Source organism: Colossoma macropomum, unplaced genomic scaffold (genome assembly GCF_904425465.1).
Source record: "Colossoma macropomum unplaced genomic scaffold, Colossoma_macropomum, whole genome shotgun sequence".
In the NCBI taxonomy this organism is placed as follows: domain Eukaryota; kingdom Metazoa; phylum Chordata; class Actinopteri; order Characiformes; family Serrasalmidae; genus Colossoma; species Colossoma macropomum.
Genome location: NW_023494800.1, coordinates 19,458,659 through 19,482,575, shown reverse-complemented (window position 1 = coordinate 19,482,575; position 23,917 = coordinate 19,458,659). Strand labels below are relative to the sequence as shown.

Genomic DNA, 23,917 nt, shown 5'->3' with positions numbered 1-23,917 from the left:
AAGCAACTGCAGTTAGCACACTGCAGTCAGGCAGGTAATGTTCATTCGCCAAAAGCAGATATGTCCATCAGACTGCCAGATAGAGAAGCGTGATTAGTCACTCCACAAAACACATTTCCACTGCTCCAGAGTCCAGTGGCAGCGTGTTTTACATCACTCCATCCGAAGCTTGGCATTATGCTTGGTGATGTAAGGCTTGCATGCAGCTGCTCGGCCATGGAAACCCATGCCATGAAGCTCCCAGCATACAGTTTTTGTGCCGATGTTAATACCAGAGAAGGTTTGGATCTCTGCAGGTATTGAGTCAGCATAGCAGTGGTAACTCTTACGCACTATGTGCCTCAGCACTCGCCAACTCCGCTCTGTAACCTCATGTGATCTTCCATTTTGTGGCTAAGTTGCTGTGGTTCCTAATCGCTTCCACTTTTTAATAATATCACTCACAGTTGATTGTGGAATATCTAGGAGGGAAAAAAATTCGCAAACTGACTTATTGCAATGGTGGCATCCTGTTACTGTACCACACTCAATTCAGTGAGCTCTTTAGAACGACCAATTCTTTCACAAATGCTTGTAAAGACAGACTGCATGGCTATGTGCTTGAGTTTATGGGACTCAATCTCTCTCTCTCTCTCTCTCTTTATACACACACACATATATATAAATATATATATATATATATATATATATATATAGAGAGAGAGAGAGAGAGAGAGAGAGAGAGGAACTTGTGTGAATTTGTGAATTGAAGGTCTAATTGAAAATGTAAGGAGGAAAAAGCCAAAGATTTTTGTCTTGGAAATGTAATTTAGTAATAATACAATTTCACAATCTCAACAACACTCAAATCTGCCAAAATAATACTCATAGTATTATTACTGGATAAAAGGCTGGATTATTTCATATTTTCCACACCAGGGAGCAGCAGGGAGCTGCAGCAGCATGACTGTCACCTGACAGCATTGTTACATATGACCTACATCTCACAGATCTATCAGGATAAACAGGAGGCTGCAGCTTTGAGAAGTGGAAGGGGGAGAGAGAAAGAGCACTTAATCCTCTTGTACAACCCCATTTCCACAGATGGTCCTTGACACTTCATACCTGAAAGGTCACATAGCTACCTGGACAGGTGTGTTTACGTCAGTGACTCTTGGTGTCAAGTTACTATGCCCCACTGTCATCAGGGTCAAAAGGAGGTGGGATTGGAACAAAGTGGAACAAACAGCACATAGCTGAGTCACTTCTCACCCCGGGGCACTGTACACTTCCACACGCACTCTGCTAATATTTTCCCACCTGTTACTGAATGGGTCTACATGCACATGTTGCATTTCTACAGTGGAGCACACAGCTTTTCTCTTGCTAAGACTTAACACTATGCTGTGCAAAGCCCTGCTCTAAAAATACTCAAGCATGTTTCATCAAATAGAACAGGTATGTACAAGAAGGTTCATTAGACTGTTATGCTGCTGAGGATGAGAGTGTCTTCCTGTAAATCACAGAACAGGAAAGATTATTAAAGGGTGCATAATATAATAAAAAAACAGAATATTCTTATTTTATGAAGTATGTAAACATTTTTATGGTTTCAAAATTATTCACTCACCAGTCCATAGAGTTCAGAAACTAAACTGAAAAAAGCTTGATTTGAATGAATTGTTTTTGCGGTGTCACAAAATACATATTTTATATAGATCAACCTATTCAGCCTACTGCAGTTTAGCCCCACCCATTCATATTAAAGTTACAGGGAATTTTTCAACCTGGTCTGCTTTAACAAAACACAATACAAGGCAGCCAATCAGAACATATATCAGTCTTAGAGTCATAATAACAGAAACAGCATATTTTGCTGTAATTAATTAAGAGAGATTGGAAAATGGTCATGTAAAAATGAATTATGACCATTATGTTTTTGCCACATAACAGCACACAAAAGTCATAAGTGCACCTCAGGCAAAGAAATAAAATTCAAGAAGAATGTTGGATATGGGTTCTTTAATGTGGCTGAGGGTCTGTTGAAAGTATGGTTCTCCCAGGGACAATTACCCCTTAATCCTGACTTCAGGAAGCAAGCCTGAAAGATTCTTTAAGGTAGGACCTGAGAAAAGCACGCTGGTCCTTTATGAGTGTGAAGGGGAAACTTCTACCCTGAGCTGTAATCCCCAAAGAGCAGAAGGTTGCAGGACGTGATGTCACATCCCCCCCATTTCCTCCTGTTCCAGTCTGTGAGCAAGAGATAAATGATTCCAGCGTGGGTGGAAAGAGCATTTTAGATGCAGTTGCCACAACCACAGCTGGGGAGAGAGAGAGAGAGAGAGAGAGAGAGAGAGAGAGAGAGAGATGAATTTAGAATGTAACCCCTGCAAAATACATGGGTTCTTGATTGCTTAATAATAAACCCGCAGTTGGTTTCTTATTCGCCCGCTTCTTATTCCAACTTTCCTTCCCACCTTAAATACTTAAATGGTGCAGCAGTGACATTCCGGCGTCTGTGACGGGAAAACCGAATGTACCTGCTGCACCATTTAAGGTGGAACCGAAAATTCGAATAAGAAAACAACTTCAGCATCGATTAAACGACAGCTGCGATTTACTGCAGTAGGCTAATGCATAGCATAACAAACAGACGTAGCTTATAGTTATCTTTTTTTCTAAATAACTTAGGCTATTAATAATTCATACACCAGCGTCGTCCATTACATCCTCCAAAACACCGTCCATTACTAATACATCGTCTTGGGCGCCAGCCCGTACCGTAGCCCGTTAGAGGAAATGTTCCGGGAAGCGTCGTGCTCTGCATAAGAAGAAATGCAGGGCAAACAAACGCGCACGCGCGCGCGCTCGCGGCCAAAGCGTTCGCGCGCCTTCCCCGCGAGGCGCAGCTTTTCTGTGGTGCAGTGAAAAGACAGATTCTCGCTTCGTGCTGGTGAATAAAAACGCTTTAAACTCGCCAGAGAGCAAAGGTAGTTTAGACTCGGAATGTGTCGTAGCGCTGCTTTGATAAAAACACCGCCATACAGTGAAGTATGAAGCAAGGCGTGAAGGAGGAGGAGGAGGCGGCACCGCGACACTCACACTGAGTTATCCTAAAGATGCGCTCAGCCGAGAGCGAAGCTTGACTCGGACCACTTCTGCTAGCGCTTCGTGTTTTCGTAACGTTCCTCGACGGCAGCAACATGTCGGAGCGCGGGGGGCTCCAGCGGACGGGTCTCCCGTCCCCCCACCTGCAGCACTCCAGGTCGGTCACCATTTCTTCGAGTCGCCCGGTTCAGATGAACCTGTTCGCGACGTGGGAGATCGACCGCTCCTCTCCCAGCTGTGTGCCCAGGTATGGCCGCTCACACGCTCGTGTTGGTGGAGGACGAGGCGTGCAGTTTACAGCATTTCAGCGAAGCTTAGCACACAGGAATCATGAAGTGAAGTAACGAGTCATTTTCAAACCTCGTCATGAGGGTTAGCAGAAAAGTTCTAGGCTTACGAGGTTTTGGTGGGTTGTTTACAGTTTTGGATGAACTTCCTCTTGTCACCTGTATCACCTGCATCACGTACCTTACTAGAGGTGTGGGATTTTTTTCGGATATATACATTTGCTAGTTTGGTCGTTCATGCATGGTTATTTCACAAAGTTGGATTCAGTTTCTAGATAACGTGAGCCAAAAGTCAGGATTGTCCAATAGGAGGAGAGGTAAGGGAGTAGGAGCATTATTGTTGGACAAACCTCAACTTTTGTCTTTTTCCCCAGAACTACAAACGGTGTGATGATACACAGTGTCAGTTTGGCTCTGATGAACTTCAGTGTTAAAGAAAAAAAAAACAGTTTTCCCTGTTTTGTGAAATAAGAGTTTGATGTTGTGTGTAAACACTGTTAAAGTTGCACTCAATAATCTATACAGTCCATATATGAAAAACTAAGCTGCAAAACCAGCACATTTTGCTTTAGTTTCTGTGATGTCACAAAAACCTGTTTTTGTCTCACAAAAACAAATTCATTTACCTTTAACCTACAGCAGTTTAGCTCCACCAATTCATACTGAAGCTATAAGAAGTGTTTAAGCTCAGACAGCTTTTTGAGTAAGTCACAGTGCAGGGTAACCACTCAGAACAGACCACACATGCTATTTCCAACATCAGTCTTAAAGGCACAGTACAAAAAAACAACCTGTTAAGTTCTAAGCGATAAAAATTTAGAAAACAGGTAATGTAAAAATGAATTATGACTGCTAATTTCAGTACGTAAGCCCACAGAAATGTCAGAAGTGGTTTAAGGGGAAATAAAATGCAAGCAAAATGTAAGAAAAGGGACCCTTTTTAAGTGTTTGGCCTAACGAAGTGTGCTGTCCATCCTATGGAGCAGTGTGCATGACTGCACATCAGTGTGTGCTTTTATGGACTCCATGTTCTCCATTTAATTTTGGATATGAGAGTGGAGGGATGAGAGCATAAGGCACTGTATGGGAGGACAGAGTGCTCTAGGGCACTTGAAAAAGTAAAAGCCTGTAGGGGTGTGTAGAGGAGAGAGGTTGGAGAAGTGGTGAAGTATGTTTAATCATGTTGCTCTTATTCACTGTGCTTCATGCTTACATTATTCTTTTCATTTTTACAACAAACCAGGATCTGACAGGAACATTTTGCTATGGTGTGTTAGTTTTCTTGAGAAAAATTTTACTCTTTCAAAGGCTTTTATCTTTCAGCAGTAATATAACATCTAAAATTGTGTAAATTCATGTACTTGAGCTTGTTATATCATACATAAAACATGACAAAGGTCAGTTCTATGCTTCTGTACTTTTGGACATGGTGAAATTTCCTCTCCTAACCTCATTACCAGCCTGTAGCCTGCTCTCACAGGCCTGCTGGCTCTAGAGTTACACTCTAATGGAGAGGGACAGTCTTGTAAGTGAATTAAACCTGTAATGCAGGAGAGGAAGCTGTGTGTGGCTCACTTTGAGGAGACGGCCTGGCCAGGTCTGCTGAACAGCATCTGTCCTTCTCATCTGTATATATATATATATATATATATATATATATATATATATATATATATATATATATATAAAACACGTTATCTGTTCTTTACATTATGTAAACATTTGATGACAATTGTGTCAATAGAAATGCGATAAAATACATGAAACAAAATACATGAATGTATACATATAGAAGTTATCTAGATGCTTACTTATTTGTGTATTACAAGCATGTGCATGTGTATTTAATACTTGTTTTGTGATGTAAGCCTCTGCTTGACAGTGTCTTTTTGACATTTATATATGTGCTGTTTTTGGATATATGTGTGTCATTGCAGTTATCACAATAATCAGTCACTCTTTCTAAATAGAGACTCTTACTAAATAGAGAGTGTGTGCCCTTAGTCTTATAAAGGCTTTAAGAACACTCTGGTCCAGGCATGACACACTTTTTTATCGCCTGAGGAAAGGATACAGAGATTTTCTTGGCTTTAAGAAACCATCTTGCATGAACTTAATTAGATGTTGCTGATAAAGTTGTCATTTTTTTCAAAGTCTCCTTAGCTTTATTACTGAGTTGCCTTCTGAAAAAGGCAGTCCAAAATCACATTGCTTGCCTGAAAAATTCTTTGATGACATTGATTGCAAAGCTCATGTTGCGCTGAACAAAAGGTTAAAACTGTTTCCTGCAATTTTGTTGTTGAAATGTCAATTCAAATAGCTTTATGGAATATGCAGACAAAATGTCAAGTCTGCAGAGTCTACCGAATATTCATTCGGCTGCCATAGCAACATGTTCTCAGAGCAACTTCTGCAACAACCCCCCCCTTCCTCTCCCTCGCTCTCTCTCTCTCTCTCTCGCTCTCTCCCGCCCTGTATCTCTCTCTCCCGTCCTCCTTCCCTCTCTCTCTCTCCTCCACAGACTCCTCAGTTTGACTCTTAAGAAGCTTGTGATGTTGAAAGAGCTTGATCGAGACCTGACATCAGTAGTTATTGCTGTTAAACTTCAGGTAAACTCCAGATGTACAGAAGTACAAACAGTTTTTAGCTGTGTGATGTACTTTTTTCCATTTTTATAGAAAACAGTAGGGCTACACAATGAATTGTATTTTTGTTTTCATCTTAACATGATTATTGGTGACAAACACATCATGAAGGGCTGCAGTAAAGCTAAAAATAATAGCATCATTCAAATTATCTTACCTCCAGAGAGCACCAGAGTGAAATCCTTCATGCCGTAGACCTGTGCGTACAAGTGACTGAATTAGAGTAGAACTACAGAGAAGCAGAGAGCTACAAAGTGATATCATGCAAACATCCAGACAATGGTTAACTTTAAATCAAGATAAAAGTCTAGAAAAGATTTTATTTATTTTTTTGCCCCTTTTGCCCAGCCCAAGACAACATTGTGACATACAGTGTCAAAAACCACATATGCCAGGAGGAAATGTGTTATTGTTTAACCATGTGGTTTTCACAATGGTAACTGGTGGCTGTAAGTTGACATAAGCCATGTAGTTCCAATCCAAAACTAAAAAAAGTTAACTTCAGATACAAAACAGTCTTGACTGAGCAAGCACATTTGGGAAAGGGGAAACTCTGTAACTGTTAGTTTAAGACTCTAACTCATTTCTGAATGTGCAACCTTGCAGGGATCTAAGCGTATTCTGCGCTCAAATGAAATCCTGCTGTCATCTCCTGGACTCACAGAGACCGATCTGCAGCTCACTTTCTCCCTGCAGGTTCGTCCTTGTGTATGGGTATGTGTGAGTGGTTAGATTGTCTTAGTATGTCAGCCTGCAGTTGAGTACTGACAGTGCATCATTGTCATAAATCTAACTTTTTAAAGGTATTTCAGGAATAAAGTTTGACATACAAACATATCTCACATATGTCAACATTATTCTCATGCAAAATTTTAAATGAATATTGTCACATCTCCCATTTGGTTTTAGCATTAGCTTATGAAAGTGGTGCATGAGTACTGCTAAAAGATTATGATCACTGTAAATTATATATGTGTATTCAAATTCTGCTGTTTTCAGGTGAAGCATTTTTACAGTATTATATTTATTGTGTGTTGTGTTTGTCTTGAAGCACTTTGTGAGATCATGGTTGGACAAGCTGTCAGTCAACCTTATTCTGCCCTTTTCCAGTTTTAAGTCACATTTAAATAAGATGATCTGATCTGTTACTTCTTTCCTTTATTCCAAAAGTATCCTCACTTTTTGAAGAGAGATGCCAACAGGCTACAAATCATGCTCCAGCGAAGGAAGAGGTACAAGAACCGCACAATCTTGGGTTACAAGACACTAGCACTCGGCCTGATTAACATGGCAGAGGTGAGACATATCACAATCCATTACAAAACTTTCATAAAACTAAGAGTAAATATACCATGTTAATGGTGAATAGAAATAGTCTAAATTGTAGTACATTCATGACAAAACAACACACAAGCTTAATGATTATACTCTTTTATGTTCAACTCTTTTTATGCCCTTCTGACTTCTCATCCAAAAGGTGATGCAGCACCCTACCGAAGGTGCTCAGGTGCTTGGTTTGCACACTACAGTGAAGGACATGGCCGTGACTGTAGCTGAGATCAGGGTCTACTCTTTATCCAGTCAGCCTATAGACCCAGAAGGGCCAAAGGCCAAACTGTCAGGTGAGAAGCATTCATAGAGCAGTCAGAGTAAATGAATACAAAGAAGCTATAATGATATTTATTCAGTATGCATAAGTAATTGCTGATCAGTAGATAAAAGTGTGTCCTTAAATAGCTATTTAACATGTGTTATCATTCTTTAGGAGATGGATTCTGATCTCTGTTGCTCTGTACTAGTTTATTCTCTTATCTGATGAGTTTTGCTCTATGAGCTCCTTCTCTCTCTCTCTACTCCTTCCACATAGATCGCTCCCCTGATATAGATAACTACTCTGAGGAGGAGGAAGAGAGCTACTCATCTGAGCAGGATGGCAGTGATGACCCCCTCCACGGACAGGTTAGAAGCAAGGGGGGGGCAGCCCGGAGTGGGGGGACATGCTGCATAAACTGTCAGAAAATCTACACAAATTAAAAGTAGTGATGCACAGTGACACTGGAATCTGCAGATTATTGTATGAAATAAAATGATCTCTATTGGACTGATATTAGGATATTTCAAATCAATATTTGATGAGTAATTGTATTCTGGAATAGCAGAATGCTCAGATGTTGCTGGGCTACTGTGTCCTCTACAAATAAGTGTTACATTTCTCTGTAATTGTGATCTGGGTGGATATAGTTTCAGTTTCTATTTTTTTTTTTATTTTTATGTATCGTCATCTGTATCAGCTTTGGCAAACATTTTTTTGCAAAAATCAGATGTTGGTATTGGCTCAATTCCTGTATCAGTGCATCTCTAGTTAAAATAATATCATATTCAAATTTAAATTGTACAGAATTTGAAGGGAAAAGTTGAAAGAACTCTGTTTTATTCCTCCTTCATGCAGTACCTTTATGATGATGAGGATGAAGTAAGAAAGAAGAAACCTCGTCGCAAGCTCACCTCCGCTGCCTCCATTACCAGAGCTAATGTAAGTTACTGGAGCAGATCACTGCTTCTGTGTTTTTATGCTGATATATGATCAGCTTAACCATTCCTGATGCTAACCTCAACCAAGACAAACAACAGCAAATCTTGTCCCCGGTCAGTGCAATAGGGTCTGACACAGCTTGTAAAACATGCCCCAGAGCTCCAGTCTAGTGTGTGCTTCTCTACTGAAGTGTTCTGATTTTCCATCTTGACTCTAATTCCAGAGAGCAGGCGTGTATGTGTGCATGCTGGCCTGAGGTCACTGATGGCCTTTTGACACAGCTGCCTCAGTCATAGCATGAATCCTTTGGAACATACTGAAACGTAAGGGGGGCAATATGTGTCAAATATGTCGAGGTGTGAGCCTGGTATCTCTCTTCAGATGCTCAGATTTATCAGCTTTGCTGATTTGTTTAGCTGCATAGTGCGTCTGCTAGCTCCTGTGCCAGTTTGCTAAGCGCTTCTGCCTGTTGTGACTGTTTTTTCCTCCCCCTCCTCTGCTCGCTGCTATTTTTTGCTACATGCTGTTGTACAGGCTCATATGGCACTAATTCATGTGGATTTGCTCTTGTTGGTTCTTCTGACTTACCACTTCTCTATCTGTGGTTAAACAGTTGTGTTTTGTATTCAGCAGCCCAACATCAAGCAAAAATTTGTGGCACTACTGAAGAGGTTCAAGGTTTCTGATGAGGTATACTTGCATGTATCTCACACTGTTTTTCTCCCTATTTTTGTGCCTCCATTTCCCTTTTTATCTTCCACCCACCCTGACTTTTAGTTGTTCTCTTTGCTTTAATTATTCCCTTTTGCCTTAACCTGTAGAAGCAGTTTCCATGTCTTCATCTGATTGGTGTGGCACACTTCACTTACAGCCTCTCAGTCACTTCTGTTGTTGAGTTTTCATAGTAATGTTTCACTCATAATGCTGCATGCAGGTGGGATTTGGCCTGGATCATGTGTCTCAGGAGCAGATCCGTGACGTGGAGGAGGACCTGGATGAGCTGTACGACAGTTTGGAGATGTATAACCCCAGCGACAGTGGACCAGACATGGAGGAGACAGAGAGCATCCTCAGCACGCCCAAGCCCAAACTCCCGTAACACAAACATTTACATATATTTACATAGTCAGGTGTCTAATTCCTCAAGCTTAGTAATTATAGTGTGTTCTAGACCCTGGGTTTTTTCGTTCAAAAAGTGCACATGAGAAAGGCAAAGAATGCAGCAATACTTTTACCCATGTTGCTTTCTTTTTGTGGGAATAGTTTAAAGAGGACTTACGCTCATTTTTAGTGTTCATAATTTAATTTTTGGGGTCTCCCAAATAATAGATTGAGTGTTCCAAAAATATATTTTTCTCATACTGTACATCTCTAATCACCCTTTATCTGAATCGCTCTGTTAGAGCTCCTGTGTCTTTAAGCACCGCGTCTTGATGAGCTCAGTGTGCTCTAATTGATCAGCTCGCCCACTCTGTTCTGATTGGTCAACCGCCAGAGCGGTTGAAAGCAGTTGTAGCATCCTGCTACAAGTTCCGCCCCTGTCTTCTCTCCTGAGCAGCTGTTAACACCGCTGTGGCTATTCTTACAGTGGTGTTGGTTCTGCCATCTGAACAAAAAAAAAAACTGAACAAACTCTTCCTGCTCTTCCTGCTCTTCCTTCAGCAGTTGCTGATTGTTGCGTGAGGGCGAGCCAAGCTTGCTGGTTGGTGAGCAGTGAGGATTGTGTTATGAGATAGCGTCATCTTGTAAGTAAGGAAAAGGGCTGGAATTCCAACAATGTATTTCAGGCAGCTGAGTGGTGGCAAAAGTGGTTTCTTTGAGAGTTACTCTTTCTGGCGTTTACTTTGGGCTTTGTAACTTTGCAGACCATTTACGTGCTTTAAAAAGCTATGTAACACGCTAAAGGAAAGGGAAAAAACGGAAAAGCAAAAGAGGTTCTCCTTTTCAGAATAGAGAAATTCCATTATAATAGAAAGATACATGAAATTCATGGTACATAATTACTAGATAACAACCCAAATAGATGACAGAGCAATGACCAGGCTTAAAATAATCAAGTTGTAACCAGCAAAGTCTTTAGCATTAAAGATCCTGTCAGAGTGTAGCACTATGCATGCGCATGCTTAGCTGACAAAAGACAACCCATGACAAAGGACAGCAGAACTAAACGTCTTAATGAAAATACAATACCATATCTGTTAAATTTAGAAAACAAATGTGCTTGCAATGAGAAGAATAGCCTAGATTTATTCTTCCACTACATCTGACTTTACTTTTTCTCTCTCATTTATTGTATTTGTATGCTTGTGTTTCCAGACCATTCTTCGAGGGCTTGTCTCAGTCCAGCTCTCAGACAGAGTTTGGCAGTTTGAACAGCAGATGTAGTCTGGTCAAAGACACGCTAAGTCCTGTGAGTTTTACATTCAGAAAGCATAACAGCAAGTCTCACCATGATTGGAAAATATTTTTATACTTTAAATAAATAATTTTCTCAGGATCTGCACCATGTACACACTCCAGCTTAACTTTAGGACCAAGAAGTCTCAAGCATATGCAAATCACTGCAGCACCACTCTATTGATTTGAGCAGCCTCCCTGGCAGCCTCATTGCTGTGAACAGCTGTGACTGGCAGGGACAGGTGGGGACAATACACTGTAACTCAATTTCCTCTCTCTCTCTGTCTCTTTCTTTCTGTCTCTCCAGCAGCAGGGGGAACACATTGTATCTGGTAAAATACAGCGCTCCAGTAGTGCACACCTGGATGATGCCTTCTCTGAGACAGAAACACTGGTGGGACTGATAGTACCTCCATACAGCTTATTCTTTCTCTTGTTGTCCTTTGTTTTTTTCATCTCTCATATCCACTTTCTCTGTCTCTTCCAGTCTATCTGAGGTATCTGTATGTAATGGATCTGTCTTTGCTCCCATGTGTTGTGTAGCTGGTAGTTAATGTGTAGTTGGTATTGTAGGAGCTGAATGAAGTGGAGGTTGTGGGGGAGGGGACCCCTAGTATCACTGTGTCTGTGGCAGAAAGACCACGGACCCCACAGAGGAGCAGCAGCCAGAATATGCCCTCCCCAAGGTTGATAAAACACAAACACAAATTTATTACCTAAAATACTGCATGCTACTAAATTAATAGTTTGGTGAACAATTAGATTTACACAGTTTTATAGATATTTGGTGTCTAAAGTTTGATTCTTTAGTTTTGCACTGGAGGTATGATGCTAATGTTGCTAACAAGTAATGGAAGCATATATCCCACCAGTTAGCATCATGAAAAATGTCTGCCTAAGTCATCACATACACTGTATGTCCAAAAAAACAGACAAACCTTCAAATGAGTAAATTCAGATGCTTTCAGGTGCACCCATTGCTAACACAGGCATTGAACTGCAGACACACAGCTTTTATAATCTCTATAGAAAAGCGTTTTCAGTAAAATGTTCTGAAGGAGCCACACCTAAGCCAAATGCCAAGTGTCAGGGGGAGATAAAGCCCCCCAGCTTTGGGCTGTGAAGGAGGGTGCACCATGAAATACCTTTGGGAACGAGTTGGTGTGGCAATTACGATCCAGAACTAATCATCCAACATCATTAACCAACCTCACTAATGCTCTTGTGGCTGAATGCAATCAAATCCTCACAGCAATGCTCAAGCATCCAGTGTAAAGCCTTCCCAGAAACATAGAGGCTGTTACTGCTACAAAGGGGCAGCAATAAGGCAGCTCCCTATTAACAGCCTTACACCCAAAGGTTGGTAAAAATCACCAACCTTTGGGTGAGCAGGTGTCTACAAACTTATGGACGTATATTGTATTTGTCCCAACTTTTGAGAAATTGTTAATTAATCTCAAACACACTTGTACTTGTGTTCTGATATGGTAAAATATATCAGTATACTTAAATACGTTTTCATGTTGCATACACAGACAAAATGCACTAGTAGTGCCAGATTTAAAAACTGCCTTCAAAAACTCTGGGTAGTGATTTTTATTCAAGATTCCACGCACTGCTGCACTAAATCCAATTAAACTAGACTGTCTATGCTCTCTTTTTAATGAAACTTCCAGTTGTTCAGTGTTTATTAAGTATGTGATATACTCAGAATAGCATATTGTTTATCACGATAAAATGACGATGATGATTGAATATTATCGTATTGTCCTTCTCTATTGTATGTTGTACTGTTATCAATTAAAATAGTTGAAAATGTCGATCACATAGCTAAATACTGTAGTAGCAATCCTAAAACATGAATTTTGTCTGCACTTTTCTCCATTTTTATACAAAAACACTGTTTGATGTTACTTATACAAAAGTGTGAAAAATTTAGGTATGCCTTTTGCACATGTTAATTGGTGGGGTGTTAGTGTTTAGGGTAAATTTTTCACCCAACTACTCTGGTAAACTGTATTACTCCCAATGACCTCCTACTGCACTGCACTTAAGGATTGGTCTGTGCACTACTTTAACTTGTTCTCAGGCTGGATGGTGGCCACACTCCGAAGCACAAGCGAGGGACTCCCATGAGAGAAAGGCAACTGTCCAAACCTCCCAGCGAGCGCACCAACAGCTCAGACAGTGAGCGCTCCCCTGAGCTCAGCCTAACTCCACAGGTGAGTCCACCTCCCTCACTCGTTCTGCTCCCCACCCCTCCCACTGAGGGGCTGCCGCTGCCCTACAGCAAGCATGCATGCGTTCATAGTGGTGATTCATTGGGGCCATGTATTAGAGCGCTGGAAGCCTCAGGTGGGTGTGCTAGGAGCAGAGCAGTGATGGAGAGAGTGGAGGAGAGTGGGCGCTAATTCTGCTTATGTAACAGCATGTTGGCTCTGGAATGAGTCAATACCTGGCTAATATTGCAACTATTATTGCACAGAAGTGTCAAAGTGTGTCTCTACCACATAGCAGCCATTAGGTTTAAGTGCCATGTTTTTCATCTGCTCTGCGGTGGAGTGCCCAATACTCATACAACAGATGAACAATTAAAGAGACATAAATAGTAATGTTTTTGAGTCATTCAGTAGCTGTTTTTGCAACAACGTCAGATGTTGTTTATAAAGTGCTTTTGTGTTTTGAATATATAAAACTGCTTTACACTGACCTACAGTTGAAGGTGCCAGCATGTCTAGTTGACGAGTTAGTATCAGAGTCATCACTTGTGTGTTAGTAGCTATCAGCACTGAGTGTACATTTTCTAGACACCATAGGAACTAAGCTTTTCTTTTGCATGTTGGTTGTGTGATTGTGTGTAGATGCCAAGGAAGATAGTGTATGACCAGCTGAACCAGATCCTTGTGTCTGACACCACCCTGCCTGACAGCCTCATCCTCATTAATGGCAGCGACTGGCAAGGACAGGTAGTGAAAAAAATGTTAGAATTCTCTTTTCTGTGCACCTCTTTATATTAGTGCCCCCCTTATTAGGGACAGAAGGCGTGCGTTTCTACAGGCGGTTAAGATTTGCCGCTCAATTCTGCGTTTTCATTGTGCAAAGAACCCGCCTCCTACTCGAATAAACAAGCCACTCGGCCATCCTGCATACTTTCACAGTCGCCTGTTTGCCAATTCACATATAGCCGTCTGTGATGGACAGGACTGCATAAAACAGTGATGTAAAGTCACATATTTCTGGTTTAGTGACTGATTAGCAGATTCTTTTTCATTGATACTAACAGGCTGTCTTTGGGCTAATTGAAGCATATATATTCTGTTCTCACTATAGTAAGTTGGAGCGCTTTACGTTTAAATCTTTACTGAAGTTAACATCCAAAATAAAACATCCTTCAAATTACTTCAGATATCTTTGTTTAATCTAGAGAGCTGCTGTGAAATATAAACATTATAAAAATATAAACATTCACCACTGTTGGTGTGATGCTAATGTAACAGGAAAGTCCCTATTTAGTGCCAGGCTTAGTTGGAAAAACAAGTAAACAAAACCTAATTTCAAGACGAATTACAAGCTTTAAACTTTGTGCTTCGCTGGCACATGCTCTTGATTATATGACTGTATCTGGTCTTTAAGCCTAAACAAGCTTAAGCAGTCGAACATGTGTGGTACCTGTGCTGTGCTATATGGTAGCCTTTGATGGAGCTCTCCACCAACGTTATTAAATTGAAAGAAAGGAGTAAAATATGTGTCCTTTGAACATAACTTACTTGCTAATTGAGTTTGGCTGTTAAAAACAATGTGATGCATTTCTCAATATTATAGCTTTTAAGTTGCATTTAGACAGACAATTAAATTAAAGTATTTTTTCTCCACATTTGCCTCATATTTTCCTTAAAGCTGTGTGTTCAAATACAACTGGGGTGTGCTGATTTGTTTTCCCCCAGAAAACCAGTTGCTGGTAGGTTGTCCAAACACATCTAAATCCAATTAGGTTTCCAAAAAAAAAACACTGAAATGGAAAAAAAACAAATCTGTTTTGCGCAGTACAGACTGATCTCTGAATGTAGCTGTGCTGACAGTTTATCCCTGCAGAGAAATGTTCTGTGTGTGTGTGTGTAGTATGTGACGGAGCTCCTGCAGGCACAGAAGCAGCCGGTGGTGTGTACCTGCTCAGGATCAGAGATTCAGGCTGTGCTCTCAGCTCTGCTCACTCGGATTCAGAAATTGTGAGTGGCGCGACCCTGGAGGATGCAGCACCGTGCAGGAGGAGTATAACAGGATTGGAGATTAGCTGGGAGGAAAATCTTGAGAAATAAAATTTTTGAAGAGCATTCACATACTTCATGGTGGTGACTGGTGTAGATTGCGCTATATTTGTGCATATTAGTGCAGTGTATCCTCCTGACATATCAAACCTGCTTGGCATATGAATTCATCCTAATTGCAGCTCATTTATTTTCAAGGACTGACATATTTTAATAAAACTACAAAAATTTATATGGATTTATAGGCTTTAATGTTGTAAGATGGTTCAGTAATTTTACTTTGGCCAAAAAATGAGTGCTTTATTAAATATTATTTGAATCAAATGTAACATTCTAAATGTGTGCAATTGAAACACCATATTAATATCAGTATGTGACCATGCACTGAAGCATTTTAATACCACTAACCACAACACAGAAATATTATTCTGAACTAAATTATTCGTATTTATGCCTTAGTGGTCTATCCACTTCTACTCAAATCCACTTTGTGCTCCTGTTCTGTGCAGCTGTAACTGTAACTCGGTCATGCCCAGACCAGTGAAGGTGGTGGCTGTGGGAGGGCAGAGCTATTTGGGAGCCATCTTGCGCTTCTTTGTCTCTCAGCTGGCCAACAAGACATCTGACTGGCTGTGCCACATGAAGTTTCTGGTGGTTCCACTTGGTAAGGAGTTTCTCATGGTGTACAGTACAGCTGACATTTTTTAACTGGGTAGTTCTTTATAGTGTGTCAACTGGACAGTCACAGCTGCATAGTGAATCTAAATGTTGGTGCCTGTATGCAGGTTCTCACCCTGTGGCCAAGTACCTGGGCTCCCTGGACAATCGCTACAGTTCAGCTTTCCTGGACAGTTCATGGCGGGAATTCTTCAGTCGGTCAGAGCCCCCTCAGCCTGGTACATATCAGCTGCTAATGGGCTTTTGTTATCCTGGTGTTGAACTACAGTTATTTTTCATTCTTTGGTCTGTAGCTCTAAATGCGGTTGTGTATGTGTCCAGGCTTGTCGTCTGCAGATGTGGACGTGGCCAGTCGTATCTGTCAGTACATTAATGGGGCCTCAGTCACTCACCAGCTGCCTGTCGCTGAGGCCATGCTGACATGCAAGCAAAGAGTGTGAGTATGACAGCAGAGCTGATTCAGTAGTGGAGGTGGGAAATATGGCAAAAATATAGCAGAAAACTATAAAGTAATTTAATGATACATAGTATTTAACAATAATTGGTTTTATTGGGTTTGTTAAGTTGGAATAGCCACAATGCACCAGCAAAAGAGTGGTGCCATGTTTCAAAATGCTATTTAAAATCAGATTTTTGTCGACGCACTGCACATTGCTTACTGCAGTTAACTGTTTTGGGTCAGTGCTCAAAATGTGTATTTACTTGTCTTCACAGTTTATGATCTGTATATTTTTCTTATTTATTTCTTTTCCAGGCAAGATGATGATTCCTGCCAAAATTTTGTCCCCTTTGTGGGTGTAAGTAAATCTTCAGGCACTAATATAGTAACACTGTTGCTGATCTGATGTCATTCATGCCAAACTTTCATCATATTCTGTATTTGTTTTATGTTGAACAGGTAGTTAAAGTTGGTTTGATTGAGCCCAGCTCTGGATCTACAGGTATCAGATGCCTTTTGGTTGCGAATGTGGCCACTGTAATCAGTCTGTTTTTTCTTTCAAACTATGGTAAAATCATTGAATTAAAGTGTTATCACATGTTACTGAAATGTATAACTCTGTAACTTCTCTCCTAAAGGTGGAGACTGTGAAGAGGGAGTGGCTTTAAGTCTGATAGTTCCCTCAACATCACCACCTGCTCACGCACTTTCCACAGGGATGATGAAAGATGCTGTCACTCCACCCCCTTCACCATCCCTCAGTGGTGGATTGGCTGTTCTTGGGTAGGCATAATGTCAGTGTTTCATAGTTGCATGCATTTGGTTGTAAATGGCCTGCTGTTCTGTAGCATATTTTCCCACAGTGCTCTGTCCTGAAGCTGGCACATAATGTCGTGTGTTTATTTTATTATTTTATTATCCTTTTTATAATCTCTAACAGGCTACTGAAATTAAAAATATGACTTACATACACTGAGAATATGAAGTATAGGAAGTAAATAAAACTTTCCTACTTGTTACCTACTAGGTCTTGCATTGTTTATTAAGTGCAGGGAGTACATGTGTGGCACGCGCTCTGTGTTTGGGCCCCACCTTCCTGCAGGCTCTTGCGGCCGTCATCGGGGCCCAGGGGACGGGCACATGCCACAGCATGATTCCAAACCAGTTCCCTTTGAAAATGCAGAATCAGGATGCATTTTGTTGTTGTAATTGTGTCTTGTGGCAGTGATGGCTAGACAAAATTTTCATTCCTTTTGGCCAGGAGTCCCAGCATGTCTCATGGAGTAGATGCTATAGGGCTTCAGGTGGATTACTGGGTGGCTGAAAAGCGCAAAGATGGCGAGAGGAGGGACACCAAGAACACTCTAAAATGCGCTTTCAGGTCTCTACAGGTCAGTCGGCTCCCCAGCTCAGCCCAAGGAGAGGTCCAGCCCAACTCCTGCACCATGGCTATGACTGTGGTCACCAAGGAGAAAAACAAGAAAGGTGAATAGAACCCGGCTTGTAAAAGTTGTATTGCACAGCATTCTAGTGCTATTTATGGGAATTGGTGACATCATCTTTAGAATTAATTTACAATAAATTTTCAGCTTTGGCAGTTCAGACAGAGTGTTTGTGACATTTCCTGTTGACTTTATTTAGCCTGCAAAACATTGCTTGCCTCAGCCAGCCTGTTAACGCTGATAAAGACTGCATTCATACATTCCATTTGTCTGTCGCCAGTCCCTACTATCTTTCTGGGGAAGAAGCCAAGGGAGAGAGACATTGAGTCAAAGAGCCAGATGATTGAGGGCATCACAAGACTCATCTGCTCTGCTAAACAACAGCAAACAAGCCTACGAGGTAAAGAGCAAACACCATGCACTCTCTAGCTTGAATTAATGTAACTATTTTACATCCAATTTTCCTGACAGGACATGCATTTATGTTTAATATAAACATGTAAGGAGTGCATTCCATAGAAGATCTTAAAGCAATCATAACAGTGCAAAAACATGAAATGCAATGATATGCAAGTGACATTGCTTTTTATTAGTATCATGCAAAAACATGAAAACTGAAAAACAAAACATTCATTATAGTGTTCTGATGTTGCATCATCTCTTCACTGAAAACAGTTTGCAGGGATTTTTTTTTAGGAATTGAATACCAAATTCATGTCAGAAGCATGTAGGAAAATTTCGCCACACTGAAATGTAATCACTTTCCAATCACAGCCCCATCCAAAACTCAAGGTGTTGCTAACTGGACAGAAGTTAACGCCAGTCCCATGTCTGATCTTGGATCAGCATTCATGTGAGCTTTAGAGACCAATTACCCTGAGTTCAGCAGAGGGCTTTGCTTGAACAGTAATTATATTTCACTGTGGCATGATTCCCCTACACTTTTCAATGGAGATTTAATGAAAACTATTTGATCATATGAAGAAATACAGTGATGTGCTACTAGTTTTTCGTTTAGCCACATAGCACCGCACAGTGAAATGCAATATAGGTGTGCGGGTTGTTTTTCATTGTGGATTATGTTCACATTGAATTATTAAAAATCAAATCCTCACTAATTGTTTTTTAGTGAAGAGATCAAGTAAAGGTTTTGCTTTTCAGTTTGGCACATTTTTGTGCATCACTAGTAGAGATGAAATGGTATGAACATTTTATATTATGATTATAGTGTCCAAAAAAATCACAGTTATCAGTATTGAGGTGGTATTGTGAAAATTTGCCAAAAATGTTCAAAAAGTACTGATACACAAACTTTTTATATTTTATAATACAAAAATGTGTAGTTTTATATTGAAAACCACAAATTAGCAGCACTGTGCATTTTGTATTTGCATAAACATTAAAATAATAGCCTACATCTACTCTGTCCATTGAAATAAATTAATGTACAGTAGTCTGCTATGTGTTTTGTAGATGACATAACTTTTTCAGACTACAAAAACACTGTAAACTGAAGTGCTCATAATTGTTTTTAAATGCAAAGGTTAAGCTATCTGGTCCAATATTCCCCTCCAGTTGCTTAAAAGAGCTTGTTTCCGAAAGAGGATATTATGGATGCATTGCAAATTAAGGGCAAGAGGAAGAGTCAAGCCTGCTTGTGCATGTTGTATTTTAAAACGTTTGGTATAATATAGGCTTGTAGGCCATTTCAGAATGTGATCATGCTGAAATGGGCCAATTAAATAGCAGTTTTTTCCAATGTTCTTTTTCCCCATAAGACACAGAATTTCAGCACATTCGGCTAGCTCTGAGGTTAAGGCAAAAACAAGTGCCAGCTCCACTACTTCACTGACAACGTGTATTGTTTTTACAAGAGTAGGTAACACTAAAAGCTTCAGTTTATATTATTGATAAGCTATTAGCAGGTTAGACAGACAAACCATTTTCCCATTTTGCATTGAGCTAAAAGTTAACTTGCCTTGCATTCGCTATGAAGTTGTGGGTAGAGATAATGAAGAGGACTTGAAGTGTTGCCCCCTATTGCAGCAACTTTGTTTCTGCATATTCTGCAGACAAGGTGACCATTTTTAATCAAGATGACTGCACTCTTCTAAAAGCCAAAATACAACCACACTTCAGACTTAGTCCTCTTAGCAGGCTAAAAAATCTCTAGAGCGCAGTCTTTTTCTGGAAGACTGTTGCTAACTTTGGTTGATGCTATATAGCATTTAACATGAGTTTTCCAAAGCAAACCACAGTGTTAATGATAATAAAAATGTAAAAACAGTAATACATCAGGAATTTTACCATGGTTCACTGTGAAACCAGTAACTATTTCATCCCTAATCACTAATTTTTATGTTTTTGACTGATATGATTACTTTTAGGTGAGGTACAAAATGGGCTCTAAACATGCAGCCAGTGGATTTCATTTATTTTCAACTTTAATGTAACATTTAAGCTGATGTCTTGTAATGTGGCAAAAATACATTAAGCTTGTTCACGTTTGTGCTTTCATTTCAGTGTCTGTGGATGGAATGGAGTGGAACGACGTGAAGTTTTTCCAGCTGGCGTCTCAGTGGCCCACTCATGTGAAGTATCTCCCAGTGGGTCTGTTTGGCTACAGTAAAATGGCCCCCTAGTGGTCTCAGCTGTAAAAAACAAGAGAGCTGACACTATAGCTGGAAAATATGGAGGGCTAGTTTTTTCTTGGTGAAGGTGAGACACAGGTAGATGATTACTTGAAGGCTCTGTTGAAGGAAAGAGCATATGGGGATTGCCTTTGTAATACACAATCCTTTTGCGCTCAAAGACAGACATCTGTGATTAGATATGACACGTAATCTTGTGTACCGTTACATTCTGCTGTGCAGTTAATAATGCAATAATATCCAAATATTGTATTTCTGTGGAATAATTCAGTTGATGTACTGTTCACTTGTTTTCAAGTTCAGTGACCGTGCTGTGCAGTTGTGGTTATTTTATATCAAAGCATAGTTGAATATAAATATATATACAGTATACAATATAATTTTGCAATATCATGGATATCATGAACATCTGAGGCTTAAACGTCTTAAATATTTTGTAAAAATAAAGGCCTACAAAACATTTTATGACAAAGTAGTATATATTGAAAATATACCAAAAAGTATTCTACTTTCACTGTAAAACTATTTAATAGATTGTCTTTTCCTTATTTTGTGGGTTCACTGATTGTGGTGGGTGTGTGTGTGTGTGTGTGTGTGCACCCGCATGTGCGTGTGGATGAGATGCTGAAGGTGTACAATGCACATTTTATCGTGTGTTCTATTTGCACGATTGGTCTTGGCTGCTATTGACAACTTGACAGTTCTTCCATTCTACTGTGGTCTAAATACTAAATATTGCTGTTCTTTGTACAGTAAAACTAGCTGTAATTTCCACTTCTTAGGTGTTTAAGTGTAATTGTAAAATGCCATCAGTCTCTACCTCCTTATCACATTACAAAGAATGATGATCCAAGATTGACAGTTTATATTGGCTGAAATCAACACAAAGCCTACAAAAACTCATCATTACATTCCAAGTGTCCTAACAAGTTTTTTTCCCCAGACAAAAAAGTGTAACGTACCATTATTGCCTTCGACATGTTCATTGTTGTATGCAAACTGGTGTTTTGCATGCTGAAATATTGTAATATTCTGGTATTGCAATTGATATGAATTCATAAGTTTTTATTATATTGTCACTTTTAGACATGTTGTCATCTTATGTGCACTAGAGACAATAAATGCATCCTTATCATGCTTTTTGTGCTACATTATGCATAAGAGTGGTTTTCTTTTTAATGACGACTGATCATAATTGTCAAACATGCATCCATAATGCACAATCCTTTGAGACAAAATCATATTTACCAACTCTGTTAGCAAATTTGGTAGTGTATTGCTGCACAGGGCTGATTAAACATTTTGGGACCCTTAACCGCCCAAGTAAATGTGAAAGTAATTAATACTTTATTTTGATCTGGAATCAATCAGCAAATGCAAAGGTGAACACACAATAATAATAGTTAACTATAATAGAAATGGAATCTTTAAAGGGCTCATATCCAACATTTTTCTTGTATTTTATTTTTTTCTCCCTGAAGTCCAGTTTTCACATATTGTGCCTTTGTGTACCAAAACAATTATTTTCCAACCTCTCGTTATCCTGTTTAAAATAGAACAGGATGGTTTTGTTACTGTGCTTTTAAGACTGATATATGTAAATGACCTCTGTTCTGATTTGCTGCCCTGTATTGTGCCTCATTCAAAAAGCAGTCAAGACTGAAACTCTCCTTATAAGGTCAACATGAATGGGTGAGTGTATGTAAACTTGTTTTTCGTGACATCACATAAACAATACATTTAAAAATTGCTGTTTTTGCAGTTTAGTTTCCATATATAGATGGTGTGGACTGGCGAGTGAAGGGTATGTTTTGAAAGTTTAACATTGTTTACATGCTATGTGAAGCTCTTTTATTTAAAAAAAAGTGAGGAAATTATTTTTTTTCATGATGTGAGCTCCTTAGACTGAATAAAGTAAATGCTAAAATATATTTTTTTAAGTGCACGATAGATTGTTGGCTGATATATTATTTCCTGGTTAATGGAAAAATGCAATTATTATTATCGGTTTGATATTGAAATAATGGCAACCTATAACTTGGCTTCCTATTTTTAGCTTGTGTGTCACACATGGTGGGAATTTCCTTTCTACTGGACTCCACAGTGACTTCTGCTGGCTTCTTTGAGTTTCCCTGTATGTAATATACTGATGTGAATTCTGACAAACAACAGTAATTGCACCAAGTTTTGGCACAACTTTTTGGTAAGATATTACATTTTTAATAAAAAAATGTCAGTGTTTAATTTGCTTCCCATAGGCTTGCTCATGCACAACCCATTATGGACCATTTAATGAGTTCAAATTGCAGCTCCACAGTTTTTTAAAAAACTATTTAAGAAAACAATGAATTATTCAGACCTCAGATATTTAGAAGGATTATGTTTTGATCTACTTAAACTCAAGGCATTCACTGAGATAGCAATAGGCTAAACATGTAGAAAATTATAATTTAGAATTTATGCTTGTATTGGGAGGTGACTCCGAAATGCTAACTGCAAAACTTGTGAAAATTCTTGGCCTACTTTTTTTTTGTGTGTGTTTTATGAATTTTTATTTTCATGTCACATTTCCAGTGCAGTCAAACAGTCCCACAGTAAAAGAACCCGTATACTTTTTGTTTTTAAAAGGACCTTGAAATGTATGTATGCACTCCTTAAATCATTCAAAAACCCCATTAGCAATTAATACTACACTGTACACTGTACCAGTTATAAATATAAATAATGTTATATTCCTTTTGTAACTCTTGTGCCCTCAATTGTTGTTAAATTTTCAATCCCTTTGTATGAACATAACACATTCTTTAGTAAAAAGAAAAAAAAGACAGATGAGTGAGAGGATTTCTGTTGACCTAGGTAACAGCGATGATACGGAGATGATGCGTGAATATCGTTAAATCTTTGTTTAGCTATGTGTTTTCATAGTTAATTTAGATAACATTTCATATCTTATGTGAATCAGCTGAACCTGTAAGCCTGTCAGATCTGCTTGCAGGTTTGTCTCAGATATGCCTTGGTGACTGAGGACTTGCTCAACATAACTTTGAGTGTCATTTAGCAGTCAAACTAGAGGCAAACAAATTAACTTGCAGTGGGTTGTTTCCCGTTTTCCTTTTATTTATTTATTTATTTATTTATTTATTTATATTGTTGGATATTTTTCAGTCTTTCAAAATACAGAGTGAAGTCATGGCTGGGCCGAGTTCTTCTATTGTGCAGAACCTGGCTGATTTTTAACCTACACTTGAGAATTTCTGCTAATTTATTTAAAATATCTACATCAAGCAATTTAAAGCATTAAAATAGTGAAGTAAAATAAAATGATATGTGTGATATGCCGCTGCTGCTTGCCAAGATTCTGCAATGTGTGTGTATCTGACACATTTAGATTAAAACAGATGGGTTGACATAATGATAAACAACAGCAGACTCATTTGATCTCCAAAGACAGGCTTAAAGGAACCTGAAACAAATCAATGTTCTGAAATGTCAG

The 23,917-nt window shown here is 39.4% G+C and overlaps 1 protein-coding gene across 6 annotated transcripts; it reads left to right on the top strand.

Moving 5' to 3' along the window:
* Window positions 1–2,336: 2,336 nt before the first annotated feature.
* Window positions 2,337–21,573, top strand: pacs1a (phosphofurin acidic cluster sorting protein 1a). 6 transcript variants are annotated; one of them, XM_036588441.1, is made up of 24 exons: window positions 2,337–3,334; window positions 5,896–5,983; window positions 6,626–6,715; window positions 7,190–7,315; window positions 7,497–7,641; window positions 7,887–7,978; window positions 8,469–8,552; window positions 9,186–9,242; window positions 9,487–9,647; window positions 10,869–10,962; window positions 11,260–11,343; window positions 11,523–11,635; window positions 13,039–13,171; window positions 13,811–13,915; window positions 15,069–15,175; window positions 15,724–15,878; window positions 16,000–16,110; window positions 16,214–16,328; window positions 16,647–16,689; window positions 16,791–16,833; window positions 16,970–17,114; window positions 17,593–17,816; window positions 18,054–18,173; window positions 20,297–21,573. In XM_036588441.1, the coding sequence occupies exons 1-24, from the start codon at window positions 3,183–3,185 to the stop codon at window positions 20,413–20,415; spliced, it is 2,706 nt and encodes a 901-aa protein (XP_036444334.1). In that variant the 5' UTR covers window positions 2,337–3,182; the 3' UTR covers window positions 20,416–21,573. The 6 variants fall into 6 exon arrangements, with proteins under 6 accessions (XP_036444334.1, XP_036444333.1, XP_036444332.1 ...); XM_036588440.1 differs by having other exon boundaries at window positions 9,183–9,242; XM_036588439.1 differs by having other exon boundaries at window positions 9,183–9,242; window positions 11,257–11,343.
* Window positions 21,574–23,917: the final 2,344 nt, after the last annotated feature.